Below are 13385 nucleotides of genomic sequence, written 5' to 3'. Positions count from 1 at the left end.
AAAGTGGTTCTTTCAGCAAGGTGATACAATTCCTACAATGTGGCAACAGTAGACAGTAGATTTTCAGTAGATTTTGTTTTGAGCAACGTATTTAGAAAATTAAATATTATCTTCAAGTATTTATAACCTGTCTTTCCAAGAAACTTAGAATTATAATTAGGGTTATTAGAAGGATCTCTAACAATTCTTAATTTACTAAACAATTTCAGCGGTATTTAACAGAGGAGTTATCTCAAAGATGCTAAAGAGATTCAGCTTGCTCAAGCTAGTTATTTAAGGTCCTACTATAGTCAATAGAGGGAGAAAAACATCTCTATAGATTAATTCAATCTATTTAGATATAGGTAGCATAAAATATTTTCTTAATATCAAGCACTACAGGCAAAAAAAAAAAATATATTAGTCATCAGGGACCTGCCAGTCAGCAAGCTATAAAAACCTGAATGAAAGAGAAGAATACAAATGCAAATTCTGGAGTGATGTGCAAGGAAGCAGAGATTTTCTGTGTTGAAAAATTGCAGTAATTGTTGCAGATGGCTTGCACTATTTTTGCTTTAGAATTAGAATTGAACTGAAGAATAATTTCTTTCTATTAAAAACACTCCTACACCATTTATATATACAGTTATTATTCTGAAGTCCTTATATTGATATGAGATAATCCTTTTTTTTTTTTTTTGATTCAGAAAAATTATGTAGATATCCCATAGCAATAAATGCAGAACCAATAGCTTGAACACAGAAATTCTTACTGCTAGGGTCTAAAAACTATTTTTTTTTATACTGAGGGCAGATTAAAAATAACAGTGACAAGCACAAGGGAGTTCCAACAGTGAAAACTGTTTAGTCAGTAATTTCCTTTATGTCCCAATGAAAAATACAAATGTCATACAGGACTTCAGAAATAATTACAGAAGGAATGCATTCTCTCTAAAGTATAACAAGATGTGAATTTTTACTTGGGTCTTTTAAACATGCTGCTTTCATTTGTTTGCATTTTTTCATAAAATGAGTTTTGGTAAAATACATGTTCTCTGCTAAGCATAATTTCCCATATAAGCAGAAAGAAAACTATTCCTTTCTCTCTTACTATTTCTGCAAGAACGAATCCCTAGATAGCAGCTTTAGTATGCAAATACTGAAAAGCACACTGTGAAATCAGTTCAGAAGCGCACACTCTTGATAACATTGCCTTAGCAACGCTCTGGTTAAGATTAACCCAGGAACCAGGGCTTCTGTGATAAATCACCATTTCTTTGCAATGTCCAGCACAACAGAGGAGAAAATTCTGACATTAAGGGCCAGATACTTGCTTTGCAAAGCTGCCTTTCTATAAGGACAGTGACCACAGAACTGATAGCCTCACACAACCACCTCAGAGTTTTTGCTGTCAGTTTTAAACTATAAGCAGAATGTGTGGCATTGTCACAGTGGAGACATACGTGATTGCAATATGACAGGAAGGGAATCTTGGGTTTGTGAAAGCATGCAGTGAAGACTTTGTATTTCAGTAGGCGTTGATAACTGCCCATAGGGAACATCAGCACTTATAATGTCATAGGAAATGTTGACAATTCTCCTAGCAAGTGACTCTTAAATGAACCTTTGCTCTTCCTGGGTTAATCCAGTGGCTCTATGGAAAGAAGAAATCTGGTATCCTAGCTTTTCATGAAACTTGCAAGTATTTTGGAGAAAGTTCTGTCTCTGTCTCTGTCTCTGTCTCTGTCTCTGTCTCTGTCTCTGTCTCTGTCTCTGTCTCTGTCTCTGTCTCTGTCCTAAGTTGTTACCCTGCCTCCTCACAGACTTCCCCTTCCTACTCCTTTCATTTGACCTCAAATAAATACTTCAAATACCTCCAAGAGACCTTTTTCTTTTTCCTTGTCAAGTTGGCATTAGTTGTTCCTCCTGGTGGCCTTGCTCAAACCAAAGACTGTTTTACTCAAATCACTTTGTGGTGTGCCCAGAGGCAGAATACACTTTGTGTTTCAAAGAAAACAATCAGAAAAATCTTGGAGTCAAGTGACATACCTATTTGTCTGTTCTCAAGAATTCCTTAATTCCTTGTTCTATCAATCTGGACCACAGCGCTGGAGGTCTCCATTTTAACTTCCCCTGCACAAGTCAGCGCAAAACCCCTGTAAGCATTGTGTGGAGACCACTGAAATAAGGATTTAGGGAGTGAGAATCCCACCCCTGTGCACTAGTACAGCTCATTAAAGCAGTTCCACTCCAGGTCTGGTTTGGAATTTAAGGATGATGCTGACCACAAGGGGGCACTTGGCATTTAGGCAAGTGCAGGGAGCCTTTCCTCACCTGTGCTGACACTTTTACAGGATCCAAGTGCATGTTGCATGGAGAAATATGCTATGCTAAATAATATTGAAGTATATTTTTTTATGCGATGTATGACTCGTGAACTTATTGATACCAATCTAAAATTAATTTCCATTTTAGTAAAACTAAAGATGTATTATTTGGTTTTGCTACTAATGAGTTTAAAATGATATGTTAAAGGATTCATTTAAGTCACCTGATGAATGGCACCTCCTCGTGTTGGAGGGAGGGGAGCTTCTTTTCTAAACAAAACTTAATTTAATTAAAAACGTCAAGTAGTTTGGGTTGCAAAAGGCTTCTTGTGTTGCTTTTTTTTTTAGCAAAACTGACAGATATATTCCTTCTGTTCTAAATCTTGGAGAAAAATTAAAGAGGAAGCAAATTGCCATAAGGATCATTAGTCTGCATGAGCAGGGCTCTGATGAAAACAGGTTTGAGCTGCTTGATAATGCCATGGATTTGGCACCTTGTCTGTTGTGAAATGATTGTTAGAAATTGTCACCTCTGTTGCCACTGAGAGCAGGGCAAGGAAAAATCCAGAATGAGAGCAACTTGTGTAGGTGGCCTTAAAATTCACTTGCAGTATCTTTCTGTATAATTTCATTTTCTTGCAATATTAAGCCAAATGTGTAACTTCAGTCAAATGAAAAGAAAATGGTGGGAAAAAAGGAACTGGAGAATGGGTGTTCCCTTTGTAAAACTCTGGGCTTCGTCATTGCTGGACACAAGATTAATGTGTCTTTGCTCTAAGAGTGAATCATGCTAAGCACCACAAAAGCACTCTGTTATGTAAAGGAAGTATTCATTTAAAATCTCAGTGTGTCTTTTAGCTTTTTGCCAGCTTGCTCAGATGGTTTGACATGGATGATGTATTGAAAACTAAGGCTCTTAAATTCAAGTTAAATGCCTTAGTCAGCTTATGTCTTCTTTTCAGGCATACAATGCCCCACTATTCAAGTTTTAGTAGAAGAACCTGTAATGAATCTATCTTTAAAAAAAGATCAGGATTCAGTTAAACTACTTCTATAAAGGTTTTCTGGAACTTATCATACTGGTTCATCCTGGAGTTTTGTAGACAATTTTTCATTCTGGGGGAAATTTGCATGGCTGGGAAGCTCCTTCTGGTTCTCTTGAGCTGTCATTGGTCCTTGCTTTGTTTTCAGTCTTTTTCATGATGTAAGAACTCTGCTACAAGTCGGTGTTACTGCCTTAATGCCTTAGGTTCTGTTTTCTGTGACTTTTGTGTTGTTTTACAGTATGAAGTAGTAAGCTGATTATACAACCATGATCATAGAGAATTGAATCTGTTTTGGTGAGGTTTCTTTCTGCATGCTTCCCACAGAATTCAGGAAAGGCAAATCCAGCTCTTAATGATTTGGCTGAGCTGATATGCTGTTGTTTCTCACTTGTTGATTTGTATTGATGTACAGGAGCTAAAACCTTCAGCTAAACAAGAATTCTGCTAGTTCCCCAATAACCACCTTGAAAGTAGGAGTGGGAGATAAGTTACAATCAGTCCTGGCTAAAGTAGACCTCTAGAACCTCTCTGAAGTTTTATCCTTTAAAGTTTCTTAGTGTCTGGTTTTGAAATTGCATCCTATAGTGTTTGGGGACTTGGAGAGGTCTTTTAGTTGAGTAGGAACATCTGTGTCATGAGATTTCCACAAGAACTTCACTACTGCCATACTGAGCTCTGTGTCATCAATTTGGTTCATGGATGCAGGAATATAAGTTCTCGGGCTGGGCTAGCTGAGTAAATTTCATAGGTATTAGCTGTCAGAAAGGCAACTAGATTGGGATGCAAACAGATTGCGTATTAGAGATGGAAAACCAATAGGAAGTCAGTAAGAAAAGCCCAAGAAGTGTGCCTGAAATCCTGCCTTCGCTCCAGAAATAGACATGACCTTTCAGCCTTTCTCACTTTTTCCATCTTCCTCCATGCAAATATTTGTATTTCTGACTCATTGACAGCCTGGCTTCAAAAACTGTGTCAGCACTAGTTAAGTATGATGGTGGCAAGGGCATTCTCAGGCTATGAGATATGAGAATTCAAGCTCTTGGGGAAGCAGAGGACTAAAATGTAACTCAACTACTTTATTTCTGGGTTAAATCTTAGGCTGTTAGATAGAAGAGGCTTTCTTCCCCAGGTAATATGTGTAGAGCATCCTTGCCAGGTTGTACCCTGTTAGAGGGATGACCACTGGAAAGCTTTGTATTGAGACTCCATGAAGGCTTTCAGCAGCAAACCAGGCAGCTCAGTTCAGCTTGGTCTTATGGGCAATCACAACAGCAACAGCTCAGATGCCTCCCTGTTATTTTACAAAAGCAGATGTGAAGAATGTAAGACATTGCATAGACTGCTTTGTTAGCACTAAGATGTTAAATTCTGCCTGAAGTGCAATTGCAACTCCAGTCCTACTTTGATTTTGGGCTTCACTTCCCAATATGTAAATTGGGATTTTATAGATTTTTTATTTCACAAGGGATTTGTAATCATGGGTTTATTACAATTTATGAGGTAGGTTTATTACAATTTATGAGATAACGGTGTACTTTTAGTCACATTATCAACCCATTTCCGTCTGCTTGCTCATCAAAAGCAGTGTAGTGCACAGTTTGTTTGCTTGCATTTGGATAACATCCTTGCTCCAGAGCTGACTGAATGCCCAGGCATCTGCAGTGGACCAGCTGCATTGGCAGCAAAAAATAGACAGTGCTTCTGAAAGGACTAATGAAAAAAAGATCTAAAAGTAGTCTACTTTGTAAGTGAAAGAACTCAAAGAAATTAGATGAGTACCATCACTGAGGAGATACCAAATTGTTGCAGCAACAGCTGCAACACAAGTCTTCTGTCTTATATAACAATGGTGGACAATCTAGTAAAGAAAGAAATAGTGTGTTGTGGATTTACACAGAACAAATCTGGAGAGCAGCATGAATTTTTGTATTTACTGTATTTGAGCTTACTGTGGTGATAGATGGTACAAAAGATTTTGTACAAAATATGCTGTCACGTAGGTATAATCTTTAATGTGCACTGAGGTCAAGAAGGCAAAAAGATTTAGTTTCCTAGTTCAACTGTGCTGAAGTCTTCTCTGTCGTGTTTAATTCTGTAGAGACACTGATGTTGAAATGAAATAGCACATGACCCTAGTGGAATTAAGCCAAATCTTCTCTTTAATCTGCAGCTTACTTTTTCTCCTTGAATTGGCCAACATTGCCTGAATTGACTGTAGGAGCCTTCTGTGTTTGGACAAAGATTTTATCTGCATCCAAGGTACTTCTGCTTTAATTAGGAAAAAAAACTTCAACTACTCCTCAATTCTTTTAATATCTCCAGTATGCCTGTTGTAACAGATTAAAGTTAATAATGGTTCAATCAGGGACAAAATACTTCTCAAACATACAGCTCTTTCTGTATTTCTTTTTTGCCTTTTGAACATTGGGAGGGGTTATTCTCTCTTGCAACATGTTCTAAAAGTACCGTGCCTTTCACCATGCTCCTGCAAAGTCTTGATTTTAACAGAAATTATCTCTATGGAAATCTTCATAAAACTCAGAATTTTTAAAATTAAAAATAAAATTTGGAGCCAGATAAGTAACATGTTATGTAGAAAATTATGCAAAAGAATAAAAGTTGCATTAATCTTCAGATGCTAGAAAAGACTGTAGACTTAAAACAGGCAGATGTAATTTTTTTACCAGCAGCAAGCATTAATAAACTCTCTGAGAAGCAAACCATATATGGATACTGGCCTTCTGGATCTGAGACTAGCATGATAAATAGGGAAAAATTTTAAAATTCCCATGGAAAAAAGAAGGGAAAAATATTTGGAGAATTTTTATCTTGTTTCAGTGTTTACCAGGAAAATCTGGTAAACAAAGGCCTAGCAAAGCATTACGGTCATGAGAAGAAATAACTGATTAGTAAGGGAGTGGTCAAGTAATCAGCATAGAAAGGAAGGGATTCATCTATTATGACTAAGGAGGTGCTTGTGTTAGAAAAAAAAAATCTAAAACAGATCCTTATTTTACATAGGAGACCTGAGCAAACAAATGGAAGAACCTGAATGACCAGGAATGTAATAGCATTGATAGCAGAACTATGAAGGGATAACAAGTATTAAAGGTACACACTTGCCAGGAAAGAAAACAGAGATAGATGTGGTATGTAGCAGATGTGAGAGACTTTGACAATAATGTTGTTGATTCTTTCTTCATCAGCTCTTGGGATGAATTAATCTTGAGGATGGATTGGAAAACAAAGTTTAGTCACAATAGTACTGGGAAATAATATTGAAATGTACATTGAATAATACGATTCTCTTAAATATTATGACACAAATATTTACTTTTTTATATTTAGCTGTCTACCTCTTTGTTAGGTCTTTCAATTCCTACTATAGGCAGTTAGGTCTTATTAATACAGTCAGCTGAGTAAAAGAGATTTGTATCTAGATTTATTTGGTTGGCATCTTCAGTGAAATAATTGGTAAGCAATGAGTCTTGAAGATGTTTCAGTGCACAGTAGCCTGTTACTGCTCCAGAAGGATGTGTCTTGTGTAAGCCATGTGTCATATCTGCCACACATGAATGTCTTGGACTCTCTGAAAGAACTCAGATGGAACTGAGCTGAGCTCTTTAGCTGCTTAGCTGAATGAATCACTGCACATCATTGATTATCTTCACTCTGACTCTTAGTAGGAGTTCAGCTCACATTTGGACATTCAAATGTAGATAACCTCACCTCAGACTGAATCCAGTCAAATATACATATAAATATATTATTTGGATGGATGAATTTGGATATAATATTATTAGACTACTCACAGAAGTTGTATTGTATGTTAGACTTGTAAATAAAGACTAAAAACCAAGTGCTAATAATGATGGGGCACAAAAGTCAATGGATAATTAACACATTTTATCAGAAAATAATAGATAAAATTATTATCTATGGGACACAATGCTATTTTAGATTTTTAAGATTTACAAGAACATTGCAGAAAATCCAGTCAAAAAACCTGTTGGATTAAGTGATCATGAATTCATTCACTTAAAACTAAAATGTATATATTGCCTAAGTTTTAAGTAAAGGCAGAAACAATAAAATGCAGGAGAAAGTTAAAACTAGCTAATGTCAGCAAGTGCTTGGAAGAAGAAATGACAATAACTAAATCCTAAGGAAAACTCAAAGAGCTGAATATGCTTAAAATGAGGGAAATGGGTAATCCATATCTCAGGATTCTGAAAGAACTGGTTTGTCACATCACTGATATGATAGCAAGTGGTTCTAATAAACGTGCACATTTTGTGCACTGGAGAAAACCCCTTTTTTCATTGTAGAGATAAAGAGATGAATAGTTGTTGCAAAATGAAATTGAAATATGGATATATTAAAAGGGGCTCATGGTGGGTAAACCTGTTGACATTCTGTGATAAAACAATACATATGTTGTCACAATAAATATAGTCATCTTGTTCACTGTGACCTCTGATAAAGATATCATGTCACATGGGAAGTGACTGATTAATTTGGAGAAAATGAAAATGAATATATTTGTTAGAGGAGTAAAGAGCTGGCAAATGGAACATGATAGCAGTGATTAGTGAAGGAGTCTGCTGGGAGAGTACAAGCTGAGGTCTTCCAGGACCAGGTTTAAGACGAACCTTAATATTTAATGCATGACCTTGATACACGCAGTAGAATTAGATTGTGATATCTCTCTCCTGAAACCAATTATATAATATAATTGGGATTTGGACGTGGTTTAGAAAAAGAAAGACAGTGAAGAGTAGTTTATTAAAAATGTGAGTAAAATTTAATAGTGTAGACCAAAGAATTTATAAAAGGGTAAAGAAATTATGTTATGAGAGAACTGATACAACTGCAGGGGAGCATCTGGGTATTCTAGCTGATGCCTTGTTGACTGTGAGCCATTATTGTGCAGCTGTGCAAAAGGAAAATGCAATCCTAAAATTTATATCGGTAAAGAAGTATCACTGATTGTTCAAGGCAGTGAGATGGCTTTTGGAGTACTGCATACTGTAGGCCAGTTCTGTTCTCTAGCCATAAGAAGGTTGAGCTCCGGCCTGGGGCACAAAGGGATTACTATGAAAAGACAGCCTGGTGCATGAAAGATAATTTCTGCAAGTTCAGCTTAATCATTCTAGTAAAATGAATGCAGAAAAAAGATGCTCATGTCTTCAGTTTATACACGCTGGGCACAAACAGCAGGGAGGAGGAAGAACAGTCATTTAAGTACAAGAACAAACTTGACTGACCTTGAATCATAATAGAATCATGGAATGGTTTTGGTTGGAAGGGACCTTAAAGACCATTTAGTTCCAACCTCCTGCCATGGAGAGGGACAGCTTACACTAGATTGTCTTGCTCAGAGTCCCATCCAACCCCAAAGACCTCCAGGGATGGGGCATAAACAACTTCTCTGGGCAACCTGTACCTGTGCCTCACAGGAAAAAAATTCTTCCTAATATCTAATCTAAACCTGTTCTCTTGCAGTTTAAAGCCATTACCCCTTGTCCTGTCGCTACATACCTTTGTAAAAAGTCCCTCTCCAGTTCTCTTGTAGGCCCTCTTCAGGTACTAGAAGATGCTGTAATGTCTCCCCAGAGCCTTCTCTTGTCCAGGCTGAACAACCCCAGCTGTCTCAGCCTATCTTCAGAGGAGAGATGCTCCAGCCCTGTGATTTTTGTTCCCAGAGTTGGGTTCAGTACTCCAGGTGGGGTCTCAAGAGAGCAGAGCAGAGGAGGGCAATCACTTCCCTCAGCCCGTTTGCCACACTTCTGATGCAGCCCAGGAAACTGTTGGTTTTCTGGACTGCAAGCCACATGGCCAGATCATGCCGAGATTTTCGTCTGCCAACATCCCCAAGTCCTCCTTCTAAAGACCGCTCTCAATCCATTCTCTGGAAAGGATGCACATTCTCCCTAGACTTCCTATTATCACTAACATACCTATAGAAGCTTTTCTTGTTGCCCTTGACATCCCTGGCTCTGTTTAATTCTGTCAGGGCTGTAGCTTTCCTAAACTGGTCCCTGACAGTTCAAACAATCCCTGTATTCCTCCCAGGCTACCAGTCTATGTTTCTACCCTCTCTAGGCTTCCTTTGTGTGTTTGAATTTGTTCAGGAGCTACTTGTTCATCCAAACAGGCCTCCTGGCATGTTTGCCCAAATTCCTCTTTGTTGTAATGCAGTGTTCCTGAATTTGGAGGGCAAACTCTGTGTTAGAGACTTCTATAATAATGTCTCTATGGGATGGAATGGGTCAAAGTATGAATGAGATTATGAAAAGCAGTTCCCTGTGTTAGTAGTAGAGGAGGACCTGCTTGGGTCCTCCCAAGTGTGGATGTGTGTTTTGATTCCATTACACAAGCAAAGATTTGGCCAGTGCCAGTAACCAAAAATGGACTCTACTGTTGTTAATCATTCCTATTGTAGACAATGTAGATGGCTGCACACCTAAGACAGTCTCTCCACAAAGTATTGCTTTCTAGCCAAATTGGTATGAGTTGCCTTTGATGTCCATATGGCTCTTCAACTAGCCCAGCAGCTCTCTCAGCAAGTAGTTTGAAAATGGATGTGCTGGTAAGATGTGAAATCTCCTTCCTGCTAAAGAAGAGCCATTACAGGGAATTTTGGTTAGAACAAAGGAGCAATTCTGACTTGTCATCACAAGGTGACTTTGCTTAAGATGCCAAGGAGCAGCAGTGTGGAAAACTGTACCTGTGTCATTTTAAAACAGTGGAAATGTGTAATGCATAACTGGTAATTGTAGCATGTGGTTAATTGCTTTTGCCTCTGCAGTGTGCCATCTAGAACCATGAAAACAAAAAATGCACAGTATGACAAACATCATTATGCTTGAAGAATAAGCACTATAGTGCTGACATCTTTATAGAGAATGGAAATTATTATAAAACACTGTTTTATTTACCCTAACCACAGGGTTCCTTAAAGGAGGTTCTTAAACAACTAGAAGAAGAGAAGAAAAGTCTCCAGAGCCAGCTAAAGGACTATGAACTTAGACTGGAACAAGAAGCAAAGGTTTGTAATCACTATCCCTCTAGACTGTAAAAGCTGTTATGTTGTATGGCAAACAGATTGTATGGAGCACACAACAGAATAGTTCCAAAAAATGTGCCACTGGAAAAAGGCTCTGTTGTATATCTGAATCTTCTGTATGATTCAGATTTGAAAATTTGTGCTTAATGATAGCCTATATCTCATTTTAACTGTAGGCTTACCACAAAGTTAATGATGAGCGGCGCTTGTACCTCTCAGAGATCTTACAGGTAAGAAACGTGTAACTCAGTAACTTTTAATGCTTTCTTGATATAACAACAGTATCTTTAATGCCATTAGATCAGGGTGTTTTATTACTTCATTTGTCTACCAAATATCTTAAAAAAGCTGCTTTTGAAAAATTTTAAGAGCCATAAATTGAAAGATTGTACAGTTTATTTATTTGAAATACTTTTTTTGCTTTTGTATCGATTAGAGTTTCAGTGTTCCCTAGCATAGTAAAGTGCCCATAACTGAGAAAACTGAAGCAATTTTCTGATGCTTGGCCATCCATTAGTCACAAGACTGCTATGCAGTTGAACAGAACAGAAGCAAAATGTCAGCAGTAGTGACAGACACCTTAAGTAGTAATTCCTCCTTTTTATATATCTCCTTTTTTCTTTTGAAGATAAACTATCCAACCAGTTCAGAATTAAATGCAACATATATTTCCATTGACTTTATAAATCAGGGATAAAATACCTTGTTTTGGTGAAATCACAGGTTAAATTTTATTGATGCAAATTATGTAATACATGAAATTTTATACTACAAACTGGAGAAACCTGTAAAGAAATCTGTAAAGATTTATAGTACTTCTTATTCTAGAAAAGCTCTAAATTCCTAAATAATGTAAAATTAATACCTTAGTGTGATATTCAAGAATTGCTGCCACTGAGTCCCTTTCGTAGCTAACTGGAGTAAAAACCTGTAATTAGCATGTGTTTGCACAGTGGGCAACTGATTCCCTTACATGGTTCATTGCTACTTTGGGAAATCTAAAAGAATTGCTTAAATGAACTTTCCAGCATGAAACCAAGAAAAAGCCTGGGAAATGCTCATTATAACTGTTAATATCTTTACATTAGCAGTGAAACTGAGAACTTCTGGAGGAAGAAAGGAAATAAAAGCAGATTTTATTACTGAACATGCTAGCAAGAGGAGTCCCTATGTTCAGCTCCCTATAAAAACACTTAAATATGCTTAGGACACCATTTGAATTGAGGTATATGCGCTGGCCTGTTGCATAGTGAGGCACTGGGGTCTATGATTTTGCCATCAACACTCGAAGTAGTTAGTACATAATATTTTCAGCAATTAATTATTTACTCTCATGATTTCAGTATCATATGAGAGCAAAATAGTCATCCTCAGATTAATATTCCTATCTTTAGTTCTCTAAATGTCAAATAGCCATTCTAAAGTAGTTGTAGAGGAATCCTCTGTAATCTATGAAGAAAGAATCATGTGGAAAGTATCACTTCTGTTTTAGGTCAAGATGAAATTAATTTCCCTAGGGACTTTTCTGTCCCTTCTCCTGAGCTCTAAGCAGAGCATAAGTGAGTAGTTTAGATTAAACATCTACCTTGTACATTGCTGATCTGAGCAGGGCAGTCACCCCCACATCCCAGCTGCTGTGTGCAGTTTTGAGCGCCTCAGTCTAAGAAGGGCATCCAACTACGCAAGTGTGTCCCAGGGAGGGTGAACAGTGTGGTCTGGCCTCAAGGGCAAGATTTATGAGAAACAGCTGGGGTCACTTGGTTGGTTCAGCTGGGATGAGAGAAGGCTGAGGGTGACCCCATTGCTGAGCAGTGACCTCACCCCACACTACACCTTCCTCCAGGGGGGCAGAGGAGGGGCAGGTGCTGATCTCCTCTCCGTGGTGACCAGTGGTGACCAGTGAGGAAAGGGAATGAAGCTGCATCAGGGGAAATGTAGATTGAAGGTTAGGAAAAGGGTCTTGATTGAAAGGGTGGTCAATCACTGGATCATGATCCCCAGGGAATTGGTCATAGCACTAAACCTGTCTTCAAGGACTTCAAGGAGCAATTGAATGACAGTCTTTAATTTTAAGTAGTCCTGCAAGGAGCAGGAAGTTGGAATTTATGATCTTTATGGGTCCCTTCCAACTTTAGATATTCTATGATTCTGTGGTTTACTGTTGATTTCAAAAGGATCAGTGGTTTATCTGTTCCCTTCAGGTCTTTTTCTGCAATGACTTTGATTTGGCTTTTATATTATTTTAAAATCTGTATATGTTAAAATCTGCCTTCTCTTTTAACAGTTCACTTTAACAACAGAGGCAGAAGTAGACATACATTCAGTACAGACTCTTTCGACAGTACTAAAATATCAGTGTTCAAGAGTCTGCACAGTGATACTGGCTGCTGTTGGGTTAGAAGGATTTACCCATAGGCTAACAATTTTCATATACTGCACAGTAAATATACCACAGGGTATTGCTGTCCTGTGACAACAGTGTATCCTAGTGACACTCTCATATGGATATAGTGTTCTTTTAAGCCTTTGTTTTCTCTCATTATGTTGGTATTTTTTTATAGCTGACACTAAGGAAAAAAATCATAGCATGGAAGTTTTTTACAGGTAGGTATTAAAAAATACCAGGTGTTTTAGGTTTTTCCTGCTTTGTTTGGATCCCTCCTGAAGTCTGTGGCAGAAGCAGAAGACAAAGATGCTTCTGAGCAGACATTTATTTTAATTACCTTTTTATTACAGAGTGCTTTTCTGCTTTTTTTTTTAGTATTTACAAAATATTTTTTTCTTCTGAGTGCTTTTAAAGTTTGTCTTGTCTAGTCAGTATTAAATTATAGTTTTAAAATAAATTATACAATTTTGAGAACTCATTCTAGAGGCACCAATGGTTTCTGGTGTATTCTTGTTTGCTTTTTTGTTTTGATTTCAATCTGGCAAAGCATTGGTTTGGGATTTGGAGTCCACAGATCT

At 37.6% G+C, this 13385-nt stretch overlaps 1 protein-coding gene across 4 annotated transcripts in view; it reads left to right on the top strand.

Annotated features, from left to right (window-relative positions):
- The window catches only part of CCDC169 (coiled-coil domain containing 169), a 40760-nt gene that overhangs the window by 9889 nt on the left and 17486 nt on the right, over nt 1–13385 (top strand). For all 4 annotated transcript variants that reach the window (XR_008429227.1, XR_008429226.1, XM_053934645.1 and 1 more), the window contains exons 5-6: nt 10305–10403; nt 10598–10651. Coding sequence is in view for 2 of the 4 variants with exons in the window: in XM_053934645.1 (XP_053790620.1) it covers nt 10305–10403; nt 10598–10651 (153 nt within the window). In the remaining 2 variants the exon portion in view is untranslated. The remainder of the gene's footprint in view (nt 1–10304; nt 10404–10597; nt 10652–13385) is intronic.

The sequence above is a fragment of the Vidua chalybeata genome, chromosome 2, assembly GCF_026979565.1.
Source record: "Vidua chalybeata isolate OUT-0048 chromosome 2, bVidCha1 merged haplotype, whole genome shotgun sequence".
In the NCBI taxonomy this organism is placed as follows: domain Eukaryota; kingdom Metazoa; phylum Chordata; class Aves; order Passeriformes; family Viduidae; genus Vidua; species Vidua chalybeata.
The sequence above is the reverse complement of the archived record's forward strand: the minus strand, read 5'-3'. Positions and strand labels throughout refer to the sequence as shown.